Source organism: Urtica dioica, chromosome 11 (assembly GCF_054948205.1).
Source record: "Urtica dioica subsp. dioica isolate 48M chromosome 11, U.dioica_male_clone48M_v1_H2, whole genome shotgun sequence".
Classification (NCBI taxonomy): domain Eukaryota; kingdom Viridiplantae; phylum Streptophyta; class Magnoliopsida; order Rosales; family Urticaceae; genus Urtica; species Urtica dioica.
In genome coordinates, this window is record NC_142766.1 from 2,403,182 (window position 1) to 2,423,314 (window position 20,133).

At 36.2% G+C, this 20,133-nt stretch overlaps 2 protein-coding genes and 4 non-coding genes across 6 annotated transcripts; all 6 read right to left on the bottom strand.

The window, feature by feature from the left end:
* Positions 1-2,243: 2,243 nt before the first annotated feature.
* Positions 2,244-2,792, bottom strand: LOC149380660 (putative invertase inhibitor). Its single transcript, XM_089630451.1, has one exon. The coding sequence runs from the start codon at positions 2,790-2,792 to the stop codon at positions 2,244-2,246; it is 549 nt and encodes a 182-aa protein (XP_089486577.1).
* A 9,421-nt stretch (positions 2,793-12,213) lies between these two features.
* On the bottom strand, positions 12,214-14,481 carry LOC149380661 (uncharacterized). Its single transcript, XM_089630446.1, has 3 exons — positions 14,092-14,481; positions 13,472-13,996; positions 12,214-12,696 (listed from the first exon to the last, which is right to left on the bottom strand). Exons 2-3 carry the CDS (start codon positions 13,990-13,992, stop codon positions 12,690-12,692), a joined length of 528 nt encoding a protein of 175 aa, XP_089486572.1. The 5' UTR covers positions 13,993-13,996; positions 14,092-14,481; the 3' UTR covers positions 12,214-12,689.
* On the bottom strand, positions 12,887-12,963 carry LOC149380662 (small nucleolar RNA snoR53Y). The gene has a single exon (XR_016294017.1). It is a non-coding gene; the product is annotated as a small nucleolar RNA snoR53Y (small nucleolar RNA).
* LOC149380663 (small nucleolar RNA snoR69Y) lies at positions 13,083-13,174 on the bottom strand. Its single transcript, XR_016293982.1, has one exon. It is a non-coding gene; the product is annotated as a small nucleolar RNA snoR69Y (small nucleolar RNA).
* LOC149380664 (small nucleolar RNA snoR69Y) lies at positions 13,209-13,293 on the bottom strand. Its single transcript, XR_016293974.1, has one exon. It is a non-coding gene; the product is annotated as a small nucleolar RNA snoR69Y (small nucleolar RNA).
* On the bottom strand, positions 14,251-14,342 carry LOC149380665 (small nucleolar RNA snoR69Y). Its single transcript, XR_016294014.1, has one exon. It is a non-coding gene; the product is annotated as a small nucleolar RNA snoR69Y (small nucleolar RNA).
* Positions 14,482-20,133: the final 5,652 nt, after the last annotated feature.

A 20,133-nucleotide genomic window follows, 5' to 3' on the forward strand; every position in this document is an offset into this window, starting at 1 on the left:
CGTTGCAAACTTTCCAAAAGCTTCTTCAAAGTTCAAGCTTCAAGAAAGGTTAGTAAACTCTTAGCTCATATTGGTTTTTAATTACATGTACTTGCTTCTTTGTCTAGGTTAGTAAAAACTGTTTTTACTTGAAAAGAAATTTTTTAAAATTCCGCCGCTTCCCGAAGCGTTTAATCTTTTTCTTAAACCCTAGATCAATTCCAACAGTTTCTTTATTTGTTCATGACAATACAAGAAAAATTGCCCATGTAGAATTTTCACATAAAATGAAATTCAATCCTCAAGACCCAAATACCATACTTGGCCATGTGGACTTAATTTACATTGTCATCATATGACAATGTCCAAAATCTTATTTTGATAGTTATACCATCTTATGTCCTTATGGACAAAATTACCCTTTAGACAATTTTCGTAAAATTCGTCTAGTTCAACACTTGAACTTGTTTTGACTTCGCTATTAATTTAACAAATCCTACTCTAATGACTTGTGGTATTGACCTCATGGATCCAAATGAACAAAGCTTGAGATAGCATACTTGGACACAAAAGTTCACAAACCTTTTCAAAGTTCAAGCTTATTGTCAACTAACTCCTTAAAGAGTTGACATTGAAAATCTCTCGGTTCAAATGAATATATTTTATACTCAAAATTCTACTTAATTGTGATGAGTGGATCCTTTGAATATTATCTATGTTTACCCTTCATGAATATCATCAACTAGATGAGATTTATAAAATTACCATTTTACCCTTCTAGTTGTTATTTCCTCAACTCATTTGTCACTTGTGAATAAGTTAGAAACAATGTATTGACGAGGAGCTAACAAGTCACATTGATTCATCCAAAAGAGTCATGACTCAATTTGGACATTGGCTAGTTCATTTATTCACATTCCAAGGAACAAAGCATGAGGTGATACACCTCCAAGGAATTTGAAGTCACCCAAATGATCTCGTTCTTAGTGGTGGACAAAGACTCGGCCTAGATCGGCCCACCTTGAACCAACTTATAGCCATCACATCCACCTACCATCTGATGATGAAACATCATGATGGGCGACCATTCACATGCCAGGATGGATGTGCTACGTGTGGATGCGAAGGAGCGAGAAAATTGGTGAGTGCAGTCTATTAACTTGAAGACGAGTTTGGGGACTCCATTGTTCTAGGACTTATTTATTTATTTTTGTTCATTCTTTCTGCAAGTTTGATTAATTATTCTTGCAAAATAACTATTTTTTGTGTAATATTCCCAACATACTATTACGAACATGATTCTCCTCTCATTCCATCATTGCTATCTCTATCTCTCGCTAGCTAACTCTTACCCTCTCTCAATAATCTATCCAAAATTTGACTTTTGACACTCTTTTTGGTGGATGAAAATAGAAATTTCACTAAATAAATTAATTTGTTTTATTTTGTCATTTTGAACTCTATTGTTTAAGAAGATATAATTTCATCAGATTTAATCAGAGTTCATTGATGATTTTAAGGGCAACAACAACTTCTTTTAGAGTGGTTGTTGTCCCTTAAATCTAAAGTTCAAAATCAACGATTTTCAATAACTCGTATCATTGGCATTCATTCAAATTAAACTTTTGAAAATTAAAATTAAAGGGCCAACAACTATCCCAAAAAAGAATTATTGTTGCGCACAAATATCATCGGATGAAGTATGATCTATCTCAATTAAATCAGATGAATTTTGATTATTCTTATTAATTCGATAAAACTCAATACATTCTTTAACAATAGATTTTTAAAATGAAAAAATTAATTTAAAAAAAATCGTATTTTCGTCCAAAAACGTGATAAAAAGGAAGTTTTGCAATAGATGATTGAGAGAATGAAAGATTAATAGAGTTGGAAAAGGAGAAATGATGGAACCAGAGGAAAATTATATTTAAAATGATTTATTAGATTTGGAGGAATATTTTTATTCAAAAACATTGACAAAAATCTATTTTTTAAGTGCGTAACTACAAACCTAACCATGAATATCCGAGATCCTGTTGCCTTCCCAATAATATTTACATAATTCATGGCATTATGATAATTATAGATATCTAAGGGGTCATGTTACCTTCACGTGGAGAGAAAATCCAACAGATTGCTTAAAAGTTGAAGTAAGAATGACATGTGTAACAAGTTTTTTTTAGAATTAATAGCTTATAATTTTTTTTATTCATCCAATGACATTGGAAACTGGCCCTTTAATTGTTTTATAACCAACACGGTTAGGGCCGATGAATAAGAGCATTAGCCGTACGACCTTGCATACTAAGAGCCACTACATTGCTGCATAGATGGGCGAAATTCTGGTTCTCTTGCGTCAACGCGGAGAGGCTGGGCTTGAACCCTCCTTCGCACGTGACAGCCCTGGCCATGGCAGTGGACGCGTAGGCATTGACGTCGGCAAAGCGGCGGCGCTCGAGGACGTAGAAGCAGCCGGCGATCATGCTGGCCGCGCCGGTGTAGAGCGCTTCACAGTCCTTGAGAGCCTTCTGAGCGTTCTCGTCCGATGGGGCTTGGAGAAGCTCGGCAATACGGGACTGTACAGCCTTGACGTCGGACAAGGCGGCCTCGAGGGTGATTTTTATAAGCCGGTTAATGTCTGCGCTTTGGGCCGCCGGGTCTGCCCGCAGAGTCTTCTCACACAAGTCCTTGTATTGGACGCTCGGGTTTCCACATGCGTCGGTGATCAGATCGGCCCGGGTTTGGTGGCCAAGCAGGCTCATGTAGAGTAGAGCCACAAGGCAAAGGCAAACGCGTGTAAAGCTATTCATGTCTTTTTTTTCTTATATCAAATTTTGATTTTACTATAAGTTGATTTGATTAGTCTGAAAATGCTGTTCGTAGCATATCCATATTTATAGGATAATGGTGGTAAGCTTTCGCTTGCGAGCGAGATTATACCTTTTAATGATAAATGACCTTTTTAGCGTATTTTTTGTGCTTACATTGCATACATACATAGTTTTGCTTTTTCCAAAAATATATGATCAGATTCGTCTTATAAAAAAAAAAAAAAAAAATCTGATCAGATCACGAGTTCACCATTATTTATGGCGATTTGAAGTACAGTTATTAACAATAAAGAGATAAGGGCACAGAAGTTCCTCTTAATTAACAAAATCACGTATTGAATTTTGGATTTTCAATAGGGATTTTGGTATCTAAAATAAAAGATAAATTTTATTTGGTACTCTTAATAACTAGTTATTTATCAAAATTAGGCTCGTTGTGTAAAATATTTAAAAATGAATTTGTGTCCCATTCAGATTAAAAAAGTAACCCCCTAAGACAATTTAAAGTGTATATCTTTGTTTGATTTCTCTCACTTACTCTTACTTTCTATGATCTCCTCTGCCGTCAGCCGACTCGACCTTTATCCTTCATATGACTTGCGACAACAAGAGACTGTTTGCGATATCCTTGCGATGATTCCCGACATTCTCCGATGCAAGACGACCCTTTAAAAGCTCCGGCCACTCCAAATATTGTTTAGATCATGTCTAATTTGGTGACGACCTTTCATCGATTGTAAAACCATGTCTGATGTGTGAATTGAATGAACTTAAGCAATGTTGTTATAGGAAACGTCCTAGCAGTTCTAATCTTATTATTGAAGCTTTCTGTTGTTTGTCGCTATGTTTTACCTAAAACGTGCATAACAACAATATATTTCAACACGTGTAACTTATTTTTTTTATACCAATAGATATGTATTATTATATGTTGACAATAGTTGAGTTTTACAATACGTATTGTAGTAAATATGAAATGAAAATAACTTTTCACTTACCTTCCATTATTGACGTCGATTGGAGAGCTCAACCCGTAGTGGCGGACCCATATTAAGGCATGAGGATGACATGTGCTTAACCGCACTTGAGTATCCATGAAAATTCAAAACTTGTATTAAATTTACTGAGGACTGGTTGTGAGGGTAGGATTTGACAACCACACCTAGATTGTTCAGTTCGGCCCAAGCCCAAGTAAATAATAATTCTTTAATGTCATCAACCCTAGCCCATTAGTACGATCAAGATCGAGCTCAATTCATCCAACAATCTTAGCTCTCCACCAAGACCGAGTCCAAGTTTATAAGCGTTCACTCTGGAAGAAGCGGTCTTCACCAGGTCTTCACATCATCACCAGTTCAACTCATCACATATGCAACTCCTTGATCACCTCCAGCTCGATCACGTGTCTTTCAGATCGACGATTGAGCTGAGTTGGACTTCAGGTATAAATAGATCATATTTATTTTTTTTATATAATTTTCGTTATAATACCTAAATTTATACTCAAAATTTTTATTAAGCTCGTCAACTCTTTAAGACGAGCTCAACCTTTTTGTGCTCGTCAATCAATATACACTAAAGCAATCTATTTCGATTTATTCTTCTTTTATGCTCGATTATGTTCTATTGTTTAGCTTTTAAATAAGCTTTACTCGGTTCTTATATAACGAATTCCTGAAATCCACATAAATATAAATAAAACGATACACAAAATATAATCTATAGTTTTGTTATTGTTGAGGATTTCGATTCCGGCATCAACACTGTCCACCATATTTTATGTAAAAAATGCACCGTCCAAGCATGTGATTGGATAGCAGGATCTGAATCTCCTTCGAGGTGCTCCAAGAGAAAAAGGAACAATACTCTAATTTCTCATCTTCTTTCACAAAGTCGCTCAAAATCTGGGGTCTTTTGTTGCAATATGTATGGCCAAGAAGATAACTTTTGATAGGTTTTTCCGGTGTAACCCCTCGTGTACCCAATAATGTTTTCTCTTGTGAGTGTATATTGTGTTTGTTTGTGGGTCTGTAAGTTTTTCAATTTTTATTTTAAAAGTATTTGTTGCAACTAATCAATACTCTATCTCATTATAAGGATCTAGCCCAAATTTCATTTTATTAGGGAAAAATCCCACCAGAGTTGATTAAATTAACTGTTCAGTTAATTAAATTAATGTTCGGTTAATTAAATTGCCTAAACAATTAATTTAATTATAACACTTCGACCTGATGGACTGTTTTTATAATAAAATGAAATTTTGACTATTTTTTTAAAAAGAATGTAGATTATTGGGTTACTGGCCTAATTGCCCCTTTATTTATCTAATTTCATTTGTTTTTTTTGAATTTTTATTTTTTATTTTTTTTACTATATAAGATTATAAATGTGTACTTCATTTAAGTAACATGTGACAAGTACATCTCACACTTAATTGACGATTAGAAAAAATACTTGACGGAATGACTAAAAATGTGTAGAAAAATAAAAGTTAATACATGAAATTTGTATGTTATTTAGTTTATCTAATTTTATTTCATTTTTTATTATTATATAAGATTAAAATTTTCAATCATATGAGTCGAACACATATAAAATTAATGGTTGGACAAAATATTTGACGAGATTACTAAAATTGTAAAGAAGAAAAAAGTTAATAGATGGGAACAAATCATAATAAAACTGTCATAATGAGGAAAAATGTGTCATATTTTCTTACTAATAATTAAAAAAAGTTATGATTATGAAGGGATTTAGAATAGGATCAATTAGGCTATTAGCCCAATAATTCACTCTATTTTTAAAAAAAGAACTCAAATTACATCTTACTAAAAAAAAATTATCTCACAGTAAATTAATTAAATTTACTTTTTAGTTAATTAAAATTACTATTCAGTTAATTAATTTACTGTGTGGCTATCTTGTTGATAAAATGAAATTTTAACTAAAATTTAATAAGAGTTAAAAAAAATTAATTAATTGCAATAAACTCGTCTAGGGATTTAAAATTATTTTCTATATAAATAAAATCTAAACAAACGAATTTTAATAAGAGCCTAAAAGATTAAACAAATTTAATACGTTAATCACCATTTTCACATATTATATTTGCTAGAAACACTGAAAGGTAATAAAAAGTAAACATTAATTAGCCGTTAAATTATTAAACTAATTAAAATCGAGATGAAAATAATACATAGATAATCATATAAAGGTTAGGGCAGTGTAGCAAAATAACCAAAATGAAACTATAAAATTTGTTTTTAGCTTACGTTTCACAACTTTTAGTGAAATAGTCAACAGGTTTATGTGGCATTAATTAAAGTCTGATTTGCCCTTATTTATTAACAAATTCGTCACTTTTTCTCTCATACTTTTTCCTACACTTTTTTTACATAAAAACTTCAAAAAACCATATATATCTCATATGAACTCGAAATTGAGTGATTCCAAATCCTACGGATTCGTGACGCCGAGATCTTCAAAAATAGATCTATTATGTTTGATGAAAAATCATGTTTAATAACATAGATGTAGAAAAATCACGTTACTACCTTAAATATGGAAATAACTTAAATTTGATAAAATTATCAAAAAAATAAATGGAAACGTAAATATGATGCATTAAACACAATTTTTCATCAAACACAATGAGTCTATTTTTGAAGATCTCGACGCCACGAATTCGTAGGATCTGAAATCACTCAATTTCGAGTCCGTATGAGAAATGTACGAATTTTCGAAAAAAAAAATAGGAGAGAGAAAGTGACGAACTTGTTAATAACTAAAGGCAAATCAGACCTTAATTATTGCCACATAAGCCATTTGACTATATCCCTAAAAATTGTCAAACGTATGCTAGATCCAAAATCACATGTTTAACATGGTCTAGTTAGTTACAAATCTCTAAAGGTTATAAGTTATAACCAACGTTCAAAATATCGGCAATATCTAGCTATATATCGCTGATATTTCGTTTTTTTATAAGGCTCGGTAAAAAAAATTGTATATAAACATTATTGTTTGATATAATATCGTTATTATATCACGATATTTAGCCGATATTACAAAATATCGCGATAAATGTATATTTATTTAAATGAAAATATCGTCAAAATTGGGAACAAAATCTTTCGCCTCTCTAACAAATCCAAACCGACTCCTAGACACCAGATTTTATACGATATCGGTGATTTCAAGGAAAAAAGCTTCTTCTCCGCGTGAAATCGCCAACCTTGGAAGAGTTTTTATACATAATCGACGATAACCGTTGATATACCGATGTTCAACATACGTTAAGCTCCAAAGTAGGGTCTCGATGGTTTTTAATTTGTTATTTATTTTTACATTAATTTAACTCGATTTTTGTTGAATTTTTTACATATTTGAGATTAATACTTGGTTATCTTTAAGATCCCTCTTTTAAATTCCGGCAAGGTTTTAATTTTTCGGCGACCCACAAGCGGCGGACCTTCAGTTTTCCGACTGAGTAAAAAAATTCATAATCATTATTTAGTCACGTTAGTATATAAAATTTTGATATGGGGTATAGATTTTGAAATAGTGAATTAGAGTATATGATTATGGATTCGAAATTGTGATATTGAAATCAAGTTTGTTAAATTGTAAATTAGAATATATGATTGTGGATTTGAAATTGTGATATTAAAATCGGGGTTGTTAAATTGTGAATTAGAATATATGATTGTGGATTTGAAATTCTGATATTGAAATTGGGATTGTTAAATTGTGATTAAGAATTCACAAATTATAAATTGTGATTATTAAGTTTCGAATTGGAAATTATGATTGTGATATTGTGATCATGAATTTTTTTATTTACATAAATGACCGACGAAAGGGCAAGAAAGTATTGTACGCTCATCCAATAACGTGCGAACGAGTTCACGTGCCACTTTTGAGATTGGAAAATAAAGATGACGGGATAATTCGAATGAAATACACTTGAGTGGTAACGATCCCCGTGAAAATGCGAGGCCATGCCAAAAAGTTCCTCCCGAGGTTCGAACCGAGATCCGAGAAATGCTTCTAGAAAGCACCCAAAAGAAGCTGAAGAAAAAGAGTTCTGATATTAATGTGGGTCGAAAATTGACACAGACTCTCAATGATTCAAATGAAGAAGCCAAAGCTGAAAGAGCGTTGTCCAGACAATTCAAAAAAGAACCGTCAGGATGAAGCCTCATAAATATTTGCTAGCTAGTGTGAGGGTCTCGGTAGAGGCTCGGGCATAGTGCCCTCGGCTCCATCTCTTTATCGATCTGAGAGTACGAAGCAGAAAAGGATTCTAGAGATGGTTAATCCAAGTAAGAAAAAAAAGTAGGTCGTCTAATTAGCAAGTTTTTCATCCACGCAAATATCACGTTCAACAAAGTAAAATCTCATCATTTCAAGAACATGATAGTTGGAGTCGTCGAAGCGGGTGAGAAGTTATTTTTAGATGCTTAAATACATAAGTAATTTTGTTATAGAAGTCATAATATAAATTTGTTCGTTATTCATGTACATGTCCCGGTGTGCCTATTCTCTCGCCTTATCAGATACCATCCATGTACTTGCCGATGGAGGTTGAGGACTTTAAGAAGTACGTGGATGCATAACGACCTACGTGGGAAGAATATGGATGTAACATTATGTCCGATGGTTGGACATGGACCATGAACTTGAGTATTCTCAACATCATGGTATACTCCGCTGGACGTACAATATTCTTGAAGTCTATCGAGGCGTCGAATAAGATTCAAAGATTCCGCGTATATATATGGCGTGCTGAAGGACGTCATATAAGATATTGGGTTGCACAACGTCATGCAAGGTTTTAGTGATAACGGCTTGGCTTATGTTAAAGCTGGGAAAGAGTTGATGAAGAAGTACCAAGTGTATTGGATGTCGTGCCGCACATTGTGTCAACCTCATGTTCGAGGACATCAGGAAATGCATATTATTGCGTACCCACTTGCAAAAGCTCGTAACATTACAAAGTTCATTTACAACCACTTGAACGTGTTAGCAACAATGAGGGAATTCTGGAATTCTACCCTATTGAGCTTATTCGCCCTGGGAAGATATGATTCATGACGAACTACTTGGCATGTAGGAGTATACGCAGCAAGAGAGTCCAACTGCGAAACATGTTCATATCAGAATCGTGGGAAGCATGTATGCTCAAGAATTCCGCCGCCGGTAAAGTAATGGAGAAAACGGTGATGAACGCCTCTTTTTGGACTTTCCTTGACATTATTTGCTCCATTTATGAGCCGATGTATGCAGCTCTACGTGTCGTCGACACTGAAGTTGTTCCCACTCTCGGAATGATGTTCAATTTGTTTGTGTCGATGGTTGCACATTTGTCACTTCTTCAAGGAAAGCAATGGGTTGTAGACATTATGACTGAAAGGTGGAAGAAGCAGCTACATTATCCGTTACATGAAACAGCTCATTGGCTAAATCCAATGCTTCAGTACAACTCCAATGTTGACATGCGTAGCGAATATAAGCAAATGGTGACTAGGGTGGATATGGAGAGCGAGCTGCCATAGCCGCAAGAACGAACATGCCACCAGGTACGTTGTTTTTTTTTTAATTTAGTAATAAGTATTAAGTTGTTAATTACACGGTATATGACTTGTTTTCATTTGCAGCCAAATGGGGGAACATTTTTGGCCATGAATGCCCCACGTTGCGGAAGTTAGCAATGTGCACCTTGTCCCAAACTGCATCACCGTGCATGTGCGAGAGGAATTGGAGTACCTTTGCATTGATCCACACCAAGCAAAAGAACCGATTGGCTTACAAACGCTTGGAGCAACTTGTATTTTGTAGCTTCAATCAAAAGTTACAACTCGGAGATATGAAAGCTGCGAATGATGGTGTGGATAGGCAAGATCTGTGATATCCTCGAAAGAATGATGGCAATGGTGTGTAACGAAAACCTATATGAGGAAATCTTTGATTGGATTCGACCATTCTATCTCGATGATAATATTGGTAACCCTAATCCTTAAGTAGCTACCGAGGCTCGAAATTTAGGTGTTGACGTCGATCGAGTTATGCAGACGATGTTAGCCACGATGGTGATAGTATTGGTGGTGGTAGTACTCACGGGTGGTAGTACTTATGGTGATAGTCCACGTGGTGTAAGTGTTAAATATGCTGGTGGTGGATATGAATATGGTAGTGATTACGAGGGAAGTGATAACGAGGGTGGATATAGTCGGGGTGGTGGTGATCCAAGGGGCCAAGGAGATGGACGTGAATTCGGTGGTTCGGGTGATGTTAGCGGTTTGGGCCGAGGTGATGGTGATACTGGTACAAATGGCAAGTTAGTTCAACTATCCACATTTGATTTTTTTTTTTTTGCGCTCCCTCGATATCGATCAAATTTATTCCCAATTTGATTCAATGCCGGTCTGATATCCGAGGCTAATATCCCTAAATCCAAAATTCACTCTCACTATGAGGAGTTTCCTATTCTCAACATTTTTGTCAGCTTGGATCAGTACAACTACGAAATTCACATCGAGGAATATTATTCATCATAAATGTCGTGGGTCGTATAATGTCAAGATCAACTAGTGCAATCACATACTTTTCAACCGCCTCGACACTCAACTTACAACTGATTCGGAAATTGAAAGCTTCTTTAATTTGTAACATTTTATAACTATTTAATATTTTGTAATGTCTGCTTTAAGTTTAGGATAAATTACAAGAATACCCCCTGAATTCAAGGGTCGGTAACGAACTGCCCCCTGAACTCGAAATTTCCACAAAAACTATCTTGAACTATTGTTTTGCTGCGACGTTGCCCCTTCCGTCAAATTTATTCTAACTCTGTTAAAAATTTGGTGACGTGGATATCAAATGTGATTTAAAACACGTATAATTATCAAGTTACTTTCAGTTATTATTATTATTATTATTATTATTATTATTATTATTATTATTATTATTATTATTATTATTATTATTATTATTATTATTATTATTATTATTATTATCAAGAGATCGTGAAAGAGAGAAACGTGAGTGAGAGATCGTGAAAAAAGAGATTGATAAGAAACAGAGCAAAGGTGTGAAAGCTCACCCTTGTGGTTTCGTTGGAGCCGCACGCGAGGAAGAAGAGCTTCGCCGGAGGTTCTTCGCGGGTGTTCGACAGTGTCCAACAAGGAGAAGAGACACGCTGAGAAATGAGCAACGGAGAGAGAGAGAGAGAGAGAGGGACAAAGAAGAAGAGACCGACGAGGAGTTGATGACTCGCGCTCTCTGTGGTTGCGCGCGTCGTGGGTCAACCGAAAGAAAGAGATTCTCGCCGGAAAACTTCGCCGGTAAACCATGTACCTTCGTTCTCTTCCTCCGATTCTTCATGGTGGTGGTTTATGAGCTAAATGAATTGAATTGCATCCTCTAGGGTTTCGGTTTTCAAAAATTGATTTAGGGATTTTGGTTCTGATTGCTTGATTTCGTGGTTATCAGGGTAATCTTCATCTTCAACCTCCAGCTCCCACCACGTCCCCTCAAGCTCTTCAGACCCACAACCTTATTTGCCCTCCAATGGCGTCGTGGTGGTCAGCTTCATCGGCCGAAGACCCACCGTCACGAACCACCTCGTCAATGGGATCGTCGACGCCAACGTTTTCGGTTCTGGGCATTTCGATACGAGTCTCGTCACGGACAATGAAGAGCTACGGGGCCGGTTCGAGTTCTTGCTTTGGCTTTGGGTCGGCCGTGGAAGAGGAAGAGCTTGAGTTCGGTGACCTTCAAGGAATGTTAGTCATGTTCTCGGTGAGTATTCTTCAATTCGCAAGCTGTTCTTTTCTTCTCTGCATTAAACGCTGATGAGTTTTGTTCGTTATTATTGAAGAAAAGAAAAAAAAATGCAGAGAAGAAAAGAAGAAAAAAAAAAGGAAAAAGAGAGAGAGAGATAGAAATATATTATTAATTCTTTAATAATTTTCCCTTCAAATAATAATCACGTGAGAGTCATGTGCTCATTTTAACGGAATATTTTTTACAGAAGGGGCAATACTTTAACAGAACGAGAGTTCAGGTGATTTTTTGTGACTTTTTCGAGTTTAGGGGGCAGTTCGTTACCGACCCTTGAGTTCAGGGGGCATGAGTGTAATTTATCCTTAAGTTTATTTCATGATCTTTGTAGTATTTGATTTGGTATTTCCATAAATAAAAAAATATTATCGATATATTTTTCGGTAGTCGATATATCATCGATATGATCGGTAGTCAATATTAAAATTGTTATAAAATATCCATCGATACTCCATATATCCGTAAAATTAAAACCTCGATATGATTATCGATATCGATATTTGAAATCTTGATTATGACACAAGAACCTCCAAAAAGTACCATTACCAAACGTATCAATCTTAAAAAGAAAATATATTATCTCAAATCGATATTAAGTATCAAAGCAAATCTAAGCATAAAAGTACAAATTGAAAATATTCCCAAAAGAAACAACAGAAATCGAAATGTGATGATCACTATAACAGGCGCTGGGCCAAGGTGCTTCACTTCCTCGCGTGAGTTTTTAGGACCTCCAAGAAGAAGCGCTATTAAGCCACACGCAATTTTAGTCTACTTCGGAATGATTATAACATGATTGACTAATGAATAGTAGTTGCTTAAATTAATTCACTGAGTTCTGTCCCAATGGTGCTCTCAAAGCAAGCTGATCAAAGGTTAGGCACTCATCGTCGGCCTTCTCGTTTCCTATCCCTATCCCTAGCCACTACGTTAACAAACCTTTCCGTTCATGAATTTAACCACTCTCGAGAGAGATAGATAATGGTGCCTTGTTAACCTTACTCGTGACGCTTGAGAATTACCGCATTGTATTCACTTCCTGTCATACAAGAAATTGGTAAAACTGATCCAACAGAAAAATCTAGTCTTCAAAGCAAGATAGCATTGAAGACTACCCAAGACAAAATTTTGATTCACCATCTATACTTCATACTCACTAGCTCATGCATAACATTCCATATAATTATTCAAATCTCATCCTATGATCCGCATACCTGTTAGAGAAATACCGTTCCCTCAGAAATAAAATGAAAGTATATCATCAAGTCATCGTCAGCATTAGCATGGTCAGAGCATCACTGGGAACGTCTCAAAACAGTTTATAAAATAAATATGCTAAACAAATGTACATTTTGACCCCAAAAAAAAAAACACAATTCAACTACAGACGCATAATACACACAGCTTAATCACTTCTACCAGTCACCGATGGCTCAGATAAATGTAGAACTATATATATTCCTGGACCTTTAAGGCCTCATAGAGCTGGGATTACATTCATCATCATAGCAAACAAAGAAAATTCTAAAATAGAACTAGTTAGTTTGGGAGGGAAAGACTCAGATAATGTAGAGCAAGATATCGTCATTGACCATTGAGGCCTCATAGAGCTGGGATTACATTCATCGTCATTGCAAAAATAAATAAATAAAAAGAGAGAAACTAGTGTAGTAAACTGGTCTAGAAGGTGAGGCTTAAAAATAAATAAAGGTACAAAAAAACTCAGATAATGTAGAACTCGGATAAATAAATAAAAAGAGAGAAACTAGTGAAAACTGGGTAAGCAGAATGTGAAAGGAAAAGTGAGCGATTACTTGGATGCGAAAGCGTTGACATGGCGGTGAAGAACCCTTGAGGCTGCCCCGGCGTGCTCGTCGCTGCTGATGAGGTCTCTGAGTCCACCGACACCGGCGCCGGCAATGGCAGCCGCGGCAGGCTGGTTGGCGGGGAGCTTCTGGAAGTAGTTTCCATAGATGTATTCGGGGGAGTATCCACCGGCGTCATCGTCATCGTCTTCTTCACGGAAAAGCATGATGTGGCCGTGCCACTCCCAGACGCGGTAGTCGGAGCCGCTGTCGTGGTGAAACCCTACGCACACGTGGTGCTCACCAACAGCCACAGCCTGCCCAGAGTTGGGCCTCAACGCTTCCTCCCACTCGCCGGACTGGATCACCTTCACGATCTCCCTCTCCAGCCTAACCTCCTCCCTCCCAAGGCCGCCGCCGTCGGAGTCGGCCTCCGAGTCGGAGCTCAGAAGGAGGAGCTCCTCCATAGACGGCCCCAACCTCATCAAGCTCTGTATAACGGCGTTGCTGTCGAACCTTGAAGACCCCATTTTCCTTTTTTTTTTTTTATGAGGGCAGAGAAATACACAAACCACGGTTCTTCACCAAATAAACGAACAAAACCTCATCAAACAAAAGAGTGAACATACCGAATAACGTGTATCAGAGCCTCCGAAATCGTGACTCGATTTTCTTCTTCTTCTGTAATTCTGAGCGACTTGGGTTTTAGAATTTTATTTTATCTTCAATTTGGGATCTAGGGCTTAAGGGATAAGCTTGAGACATTTCGCTTAAAGTTTAGTGAAAGAACCAAAACTCGGACAGGTGTAGAACAATATATAGTCCTAGACCTTAGAGGACTCATAGAGCTGGGATGACATTCATCCTTGCAACATATGATTCAACTTTAAAACCGAAAACGCGATCAATACACGAGAACAACGGTCACGAGGGAGTATTGCTCGAAGGAAATTAGATGAAGAAGAAACGAAGAGAATTGGATTTTGTAGAGAGAGAAACTGCTGAGAAGAGTAAGCTTCTATATCAGCTCCAATTCTTACTCAATGCATCTGACCCGGACTGATCCAGACCGCACGCTTACTTCTCCATCCCACGGCTCCGATGCCTTGTCGTCGTGTTTTGCTGCTGTGAAGACCTGATGTCGTGATGTCGTTTAGTTGGACCTCTTTTATTCCAATATAACCCTATTACTAGATCTGTAAAGCTGGTAGGGATTATTCCTACAAAAAAAAATTAAACAAATAAGACACCGAAAATCTAAGAATTGCTAAATAGTCAACCTTTTGTAATTTTTTGTAAATAACCACTTCAACTTATTTACGGCACACAAAAAGACAAAAATACCCAAAAACATTCTCACCTATTTTGTGTTTTTTTTTTATTTTTTTGAGTGCCGAAAATAAATTGAGGTGGCTATTTACAAAAGAATTACAAAAGGTTGGCTATTATACAAAATGCTATAAGTCAAATGACTATATAGTTAAAAGACTCTTATTCCTATTCCATTCCATGACCTCCACACTATTTTTAGAAAAAAAAAAATCAAATAAATTCAAATTAATATTAAACTATGACTACTTATTTTTTTTACAAAAATAATCCTAATTTTATTGACATTTTCTTTTCTTTTTTATTTTAGTATTTGACTTCGGTTTGTATTCCTTTTTTACTGTATTATTTTTTTTAATTTTGGACCACTTTTGTCAGAATCTTCTCTCTCTCTCTCTTTCTCTCTCTCTCTCTCTCTCTCTCTCTCTCAACAACTTTAGCTCTCTCTCGCATCTTTTCTCATGTTCGTCTCTCTCTCTCTCTCTCTCTCTCTCTCTCTCTCTCTCTCTCTCTCTCTCTCTCTCTCGTCTTCAACTCGTTTTTCAGTGACTTCATGCTCGAGGAGAGAAGGTTTGTTCTCATTTTCCTTCATTATCGTTCACGTTGATTATGGAAAAAGGTTTTCATGAAAAAAAAGGTTTTCATGAAAAAAAAAGTTTTCATGAAAAAAAAGTTTTTTTTTCGGTCTACTAGCGTTTTAGTCGGTAAATTTCTGTGATCTTTGAAGTTAAAAAGCAATGAAAGAACGATTCTTGGAATTATGGAAAATCTGGAAAAGTTTCTGAAAATTTCTGGGAATTCATTGAAGATTTATTGACATTGTTGCATTTTTATTGACATCAATGTCAATAAATCTTCAACGATTCTTAGAAAATCATTTGAAGATTTATTGACATTGATGTCAATAAAAATGCAACAGTATCAATAAATCTTGACATTTTTTAAATTGTTTTGTTATGATTTTAAATCTTTATAAAGGAATTTTAAACGTTTACAAAGAGGGTTCATCGTTTGTACTTGTGCTTTCGGATAATTTTGAATACCACCATCTCATGGACGCCTTGTACGTTGAGATGGGGCTCTTACCGTCCACTCATTCCATTATGGTCAAGTATGAGACACCATATTCAGCATTGCCAATAGAGATAACAAACGATAGCCACGTCAAAAATTACTCATATTTGAGGAGCCGAGACCATTCAATGTCAAATTTTCCTCTTGTTATTGAGATAGTTAAGCTAATGCCCGATGAGGCAGAAAATCAACCGTCCACGTCTCGCCTAGAATCAAGTCCAATGAAGGTGGAGTCTAGATTTGAAGAGTTTGCATCTCAGTCCATTCTTTGATTGGAAGAATATACATTGGGAGAACAGCCGCGTGTGTTGCCATCACAGCCCTATTCCCCGCCACAGAGACCGTCACAGCCAACTTCATCGCTACATCAACCTCCACAGCCCCCTTCCTCTACACAGGGACCCTTTCAACCCACTCTCACTCCCTCGACACAACGATCTCCACAGCCCCCTAGCAAACCGTCTAGGATTGGCCGTGAGCACATTGGGGAGAATGAAGTGATGGATTTGAACTCGCCTATCAGAGTTGAGCTAGAAGCTCTATACGCTACCAAACACGCCTTGAAGAAGCGTTTGACCATGTATGCGATAAGTAAACACTTTGCATTCACAAAAAAGAGTTCTTGTAAGAAGTATCTCGACGTCGTTTGTCAGGGTGACAATTGTGAGTGGGCAGTTCGTGCGATTATATTAAGGGAGACCGAATTTTTTCAAATCAGGAGGTATATGTTGCTCCCAACCTTTCTCTTTTTTACATCATATTTTAGTTATGTCCAAGAACCTAAAATCACTGTATTTATTGACATTAATTTCAATAAACACTGTGATTTATTGACATTAATTTCAATAAATACTGTGATTTATTGACATCAGTGTCAATAAGCATTGTGATCTATTAGCAACCTTATTGTATGGCATTCTTTTCTTCTTACTATAGGTTTGATTCTGAGCATACATGTTTTGTGGAGTCGAGAAAGAATCTAAAAGCCACGGCGCTATTTACAGGAGATGTTGTGAAACACAAGTTTATGGATCCTCGTCAAATGAATTGTAAACCGAAAGAAATCCTTGGTTACATGGAGACGGATTATGGAGATCGCGTGGCTGGGTATTAGGGACCATCATACGGCTCCCAATTTCACACGTGACTGTAAAGTGGTCTTCAGCCGGATTTGATTTTAACTTCTACTTCTCTTCTTGTTATTTCTTGTTATTCTTTACTTCTAGGTGTTATAGGTTTCATTTCTATACATTCAATGAGATAGACAACATAACCGAATTCATAATTCATTAAAGAACGCGTATGACATATAAGAAGGCTTGGATAGCAAAAGAAAAGGCCCTTGGGTTGTTGTACGGAACTGACACTAAGTCGTACGCATTTCTGCCTAACTTAAAGTATATGATTGAGACAAAAAATCCAATGTTTCTTCTAGAGCTTATTGCAGACCATGAACACAAATTTATAAAAAAAAAAAAATTATGTCTCTTTGTCCCTACAGTGGTAGCGATGGATGCAAATAAACAATGTTTTCCCCTCGCCTTCGGTGTTGGAGACTCTGAATCGAATGACTCATGGTTGAATTTTTTGGGCACGTTAAAGGCAGCGATAGGGGATAGGCCACATCAGGTCATCGTATCCGACAGGAACAATGGAATATGTAATGTTGTGGCAAAGATTTTTCCAAATTCGGCACATGGGTGTTGCGCGCATCATCTTCTTGACAACGTGAAGAACAATATCAAGGGTCTCATCAATAGTTTCAACTGGAAGTTTTATGGTGCAGCAAAGGCATATAATCGTGTGGAATTTGAAAAGTATATACGCATGATCGACCGGGAAAATATCGAAATTCGAAAATATACCTTGCGAATGAACTGGGACATGAAAAATGGACTCGTTGCTACATTACCAATACAAAGTACTCAATCATTCCCTCAAGCAATGTCGATTCTATGAATGCCATGGACTTCAAAGCTAGAGATTTTCCAATTTCGAAGTTGATTGATTGGTTGAGAGAGAGAATGCCAAAGTGGTTTTACGATCGAAGAGAATTAGCAATGGCATCAACGAAGGTGCTTACTCCAAAATATCAAAAGCGAATGGATGACTCTCATGCTCTTTCTACTTTAATATTGGTAAGTTCTATACTAATGTAATATGAATAAAGTAATTATTTATTTTTCAAGAACTCATGTGCTGCAAACAAATAGTGCAAGTTATTGACATGAATACAAATAAATCACATGTGTTTATTGACATGGATAGAAATAAATTAGATGAATTATTGACATGAATACCAATAAATCACATGTGTTTATTGACATTGAAAGCAATAAATCAGATGAATTATTGACATGAATACCAATAAATCACATGTGTTTATTGACATGGATAGCAATAAATCTGATGAATTATTGACATGAATACCAATATATCACATGTGTTTATTGACATCGATAGCAATAAATTAGATGAATTATTGACAAGAATACCAATAAATGAATTTGTGTTAGTACCTCATCGGTTAGCGCCATTCGTCTGTCGTCCACAAGGTGTAAAACCAGGTCTTCGAGTTAATGCATATGTCCCGGAAGTCCCAAGACAGAGACAACGACTCTTCAAAGTCATTGGATTTGATCTGGACATTCGTCTTTTTGTATCCGGGTTTGAGACCAACTTCCCGTTGGAATTGATCTAAGGTTAAGAAAAAGTTTAACGCTTCGAGCAAGCGGCGGAATTTAAAAATTTTCTTTAAAACGAGTAAAACGATTTTACTAACCTAGACAAAGAGCAAGTACATGTAAATAAAAACTATTATGAGCATAAATATATTTACTAACCTTTGAGAAGCTTGAACGTTGAGAAGCCTTCGGAAGGTTGAAACGTTCGTCTCCCCTCGCAACACGTCTCTCTTCTTTCCTCGGGAACTCGAGCAACCACGAAAGTTTCTATCACTAAAATCACTCGAGAAGAAAGGAATTAGTGTGTGGGCACTTTTAAACACGACGACTCGAGAACAAGTCTCTAAGTCGAAGAGCTAAAACACTAGGTCAAATGTGGACCTAGGTGCCAAAACAAAAACGAAAGAAAACAATAGAAAGAGAGAGGAGAATTCTGCCACCACAAGGTCTAGAGAGAGAAGCTCTCAATCTCTAACTTATGTGGAATGACTAAAAAGAAGGGAATGATGGCTCTATTTATAGGAAAGGTTTTACCTTCAATAAGGTAGTTTCCTCTTCTATTGAATATCACATATTCATGAGCAAATATTGCTCTCCTTCCCTTAGAGTCACACGGCCAAGACTTGCTTCTAGAAGCCATGAATTTGTTTCCACTTTTGTTTTGCTTCTCCCTTTACTCATGTTGGCTGAAATACTTCTTTCCTCTTGGAGGAAATTTGTTTCCTCTTTTACTTTTGGAAAGTATCTTCATACAATAATGCACAAAATAAACTCTCTTTTTCCTTGGGTGATGGGCGGCCAAGAGCTTCTAGAAAGGCTTTCTAGATTTTTCTTTACTTGTTCATGACAACATAAGAAAAGCCCATTAAGAATTTTCAAGTAAAATTCTATGAAATGAAATTAATCCACAAGGCCCAATGAACTCATCATGGCCGAGTGATTTAAGTCATCATATGACCTGTCAAAGAATTTATTGACATTCATTTCATCCTATGTCCAAAAAGATAAAAATACCCTTTTGACAATTTTCGTAAAACTTGTCTCGTTCTTATTTTGACTTAGCTTCTAGTTTAACTATTCCTACTCGATATGATTTGTGGTAGTGACCTCATGGATCCGAATGAACAAAGCTTGAGCTAAAATACATATGGACTCAAAAGTTCACAAACATTTTCCAAGTTTTAGCTTAATGTCAACTGACTCCACTAAAGAGTTGACACTAAGAATCTCTCTGTTCAAATGAATTTATTTTTTACTCAAGAATTCAACTAATTGTGATGAGTGGATCCACTGAATATTATCTATGTTTACCTTTCATGAATATCATCAGCTAGTCGGGATGTACAAAATTACCATTTTACCCTTCTAGCTGTTATTTCCTCAACTCCTTTGTCACTTGTGAATAAGTTAGAAACAATGTATTGATGAGGAGCTAACAAGTCACATTGTTTCATCCAAAAGAGTCAAGACTCAATTTGAACACTGGCCAGTTCATTTATTCACATTCCAAGGAACAAAGCATGAGGTGATATACATTGCATTTCGACAATCTTGTACACGAATTCCATATCTATGAGAACTTCA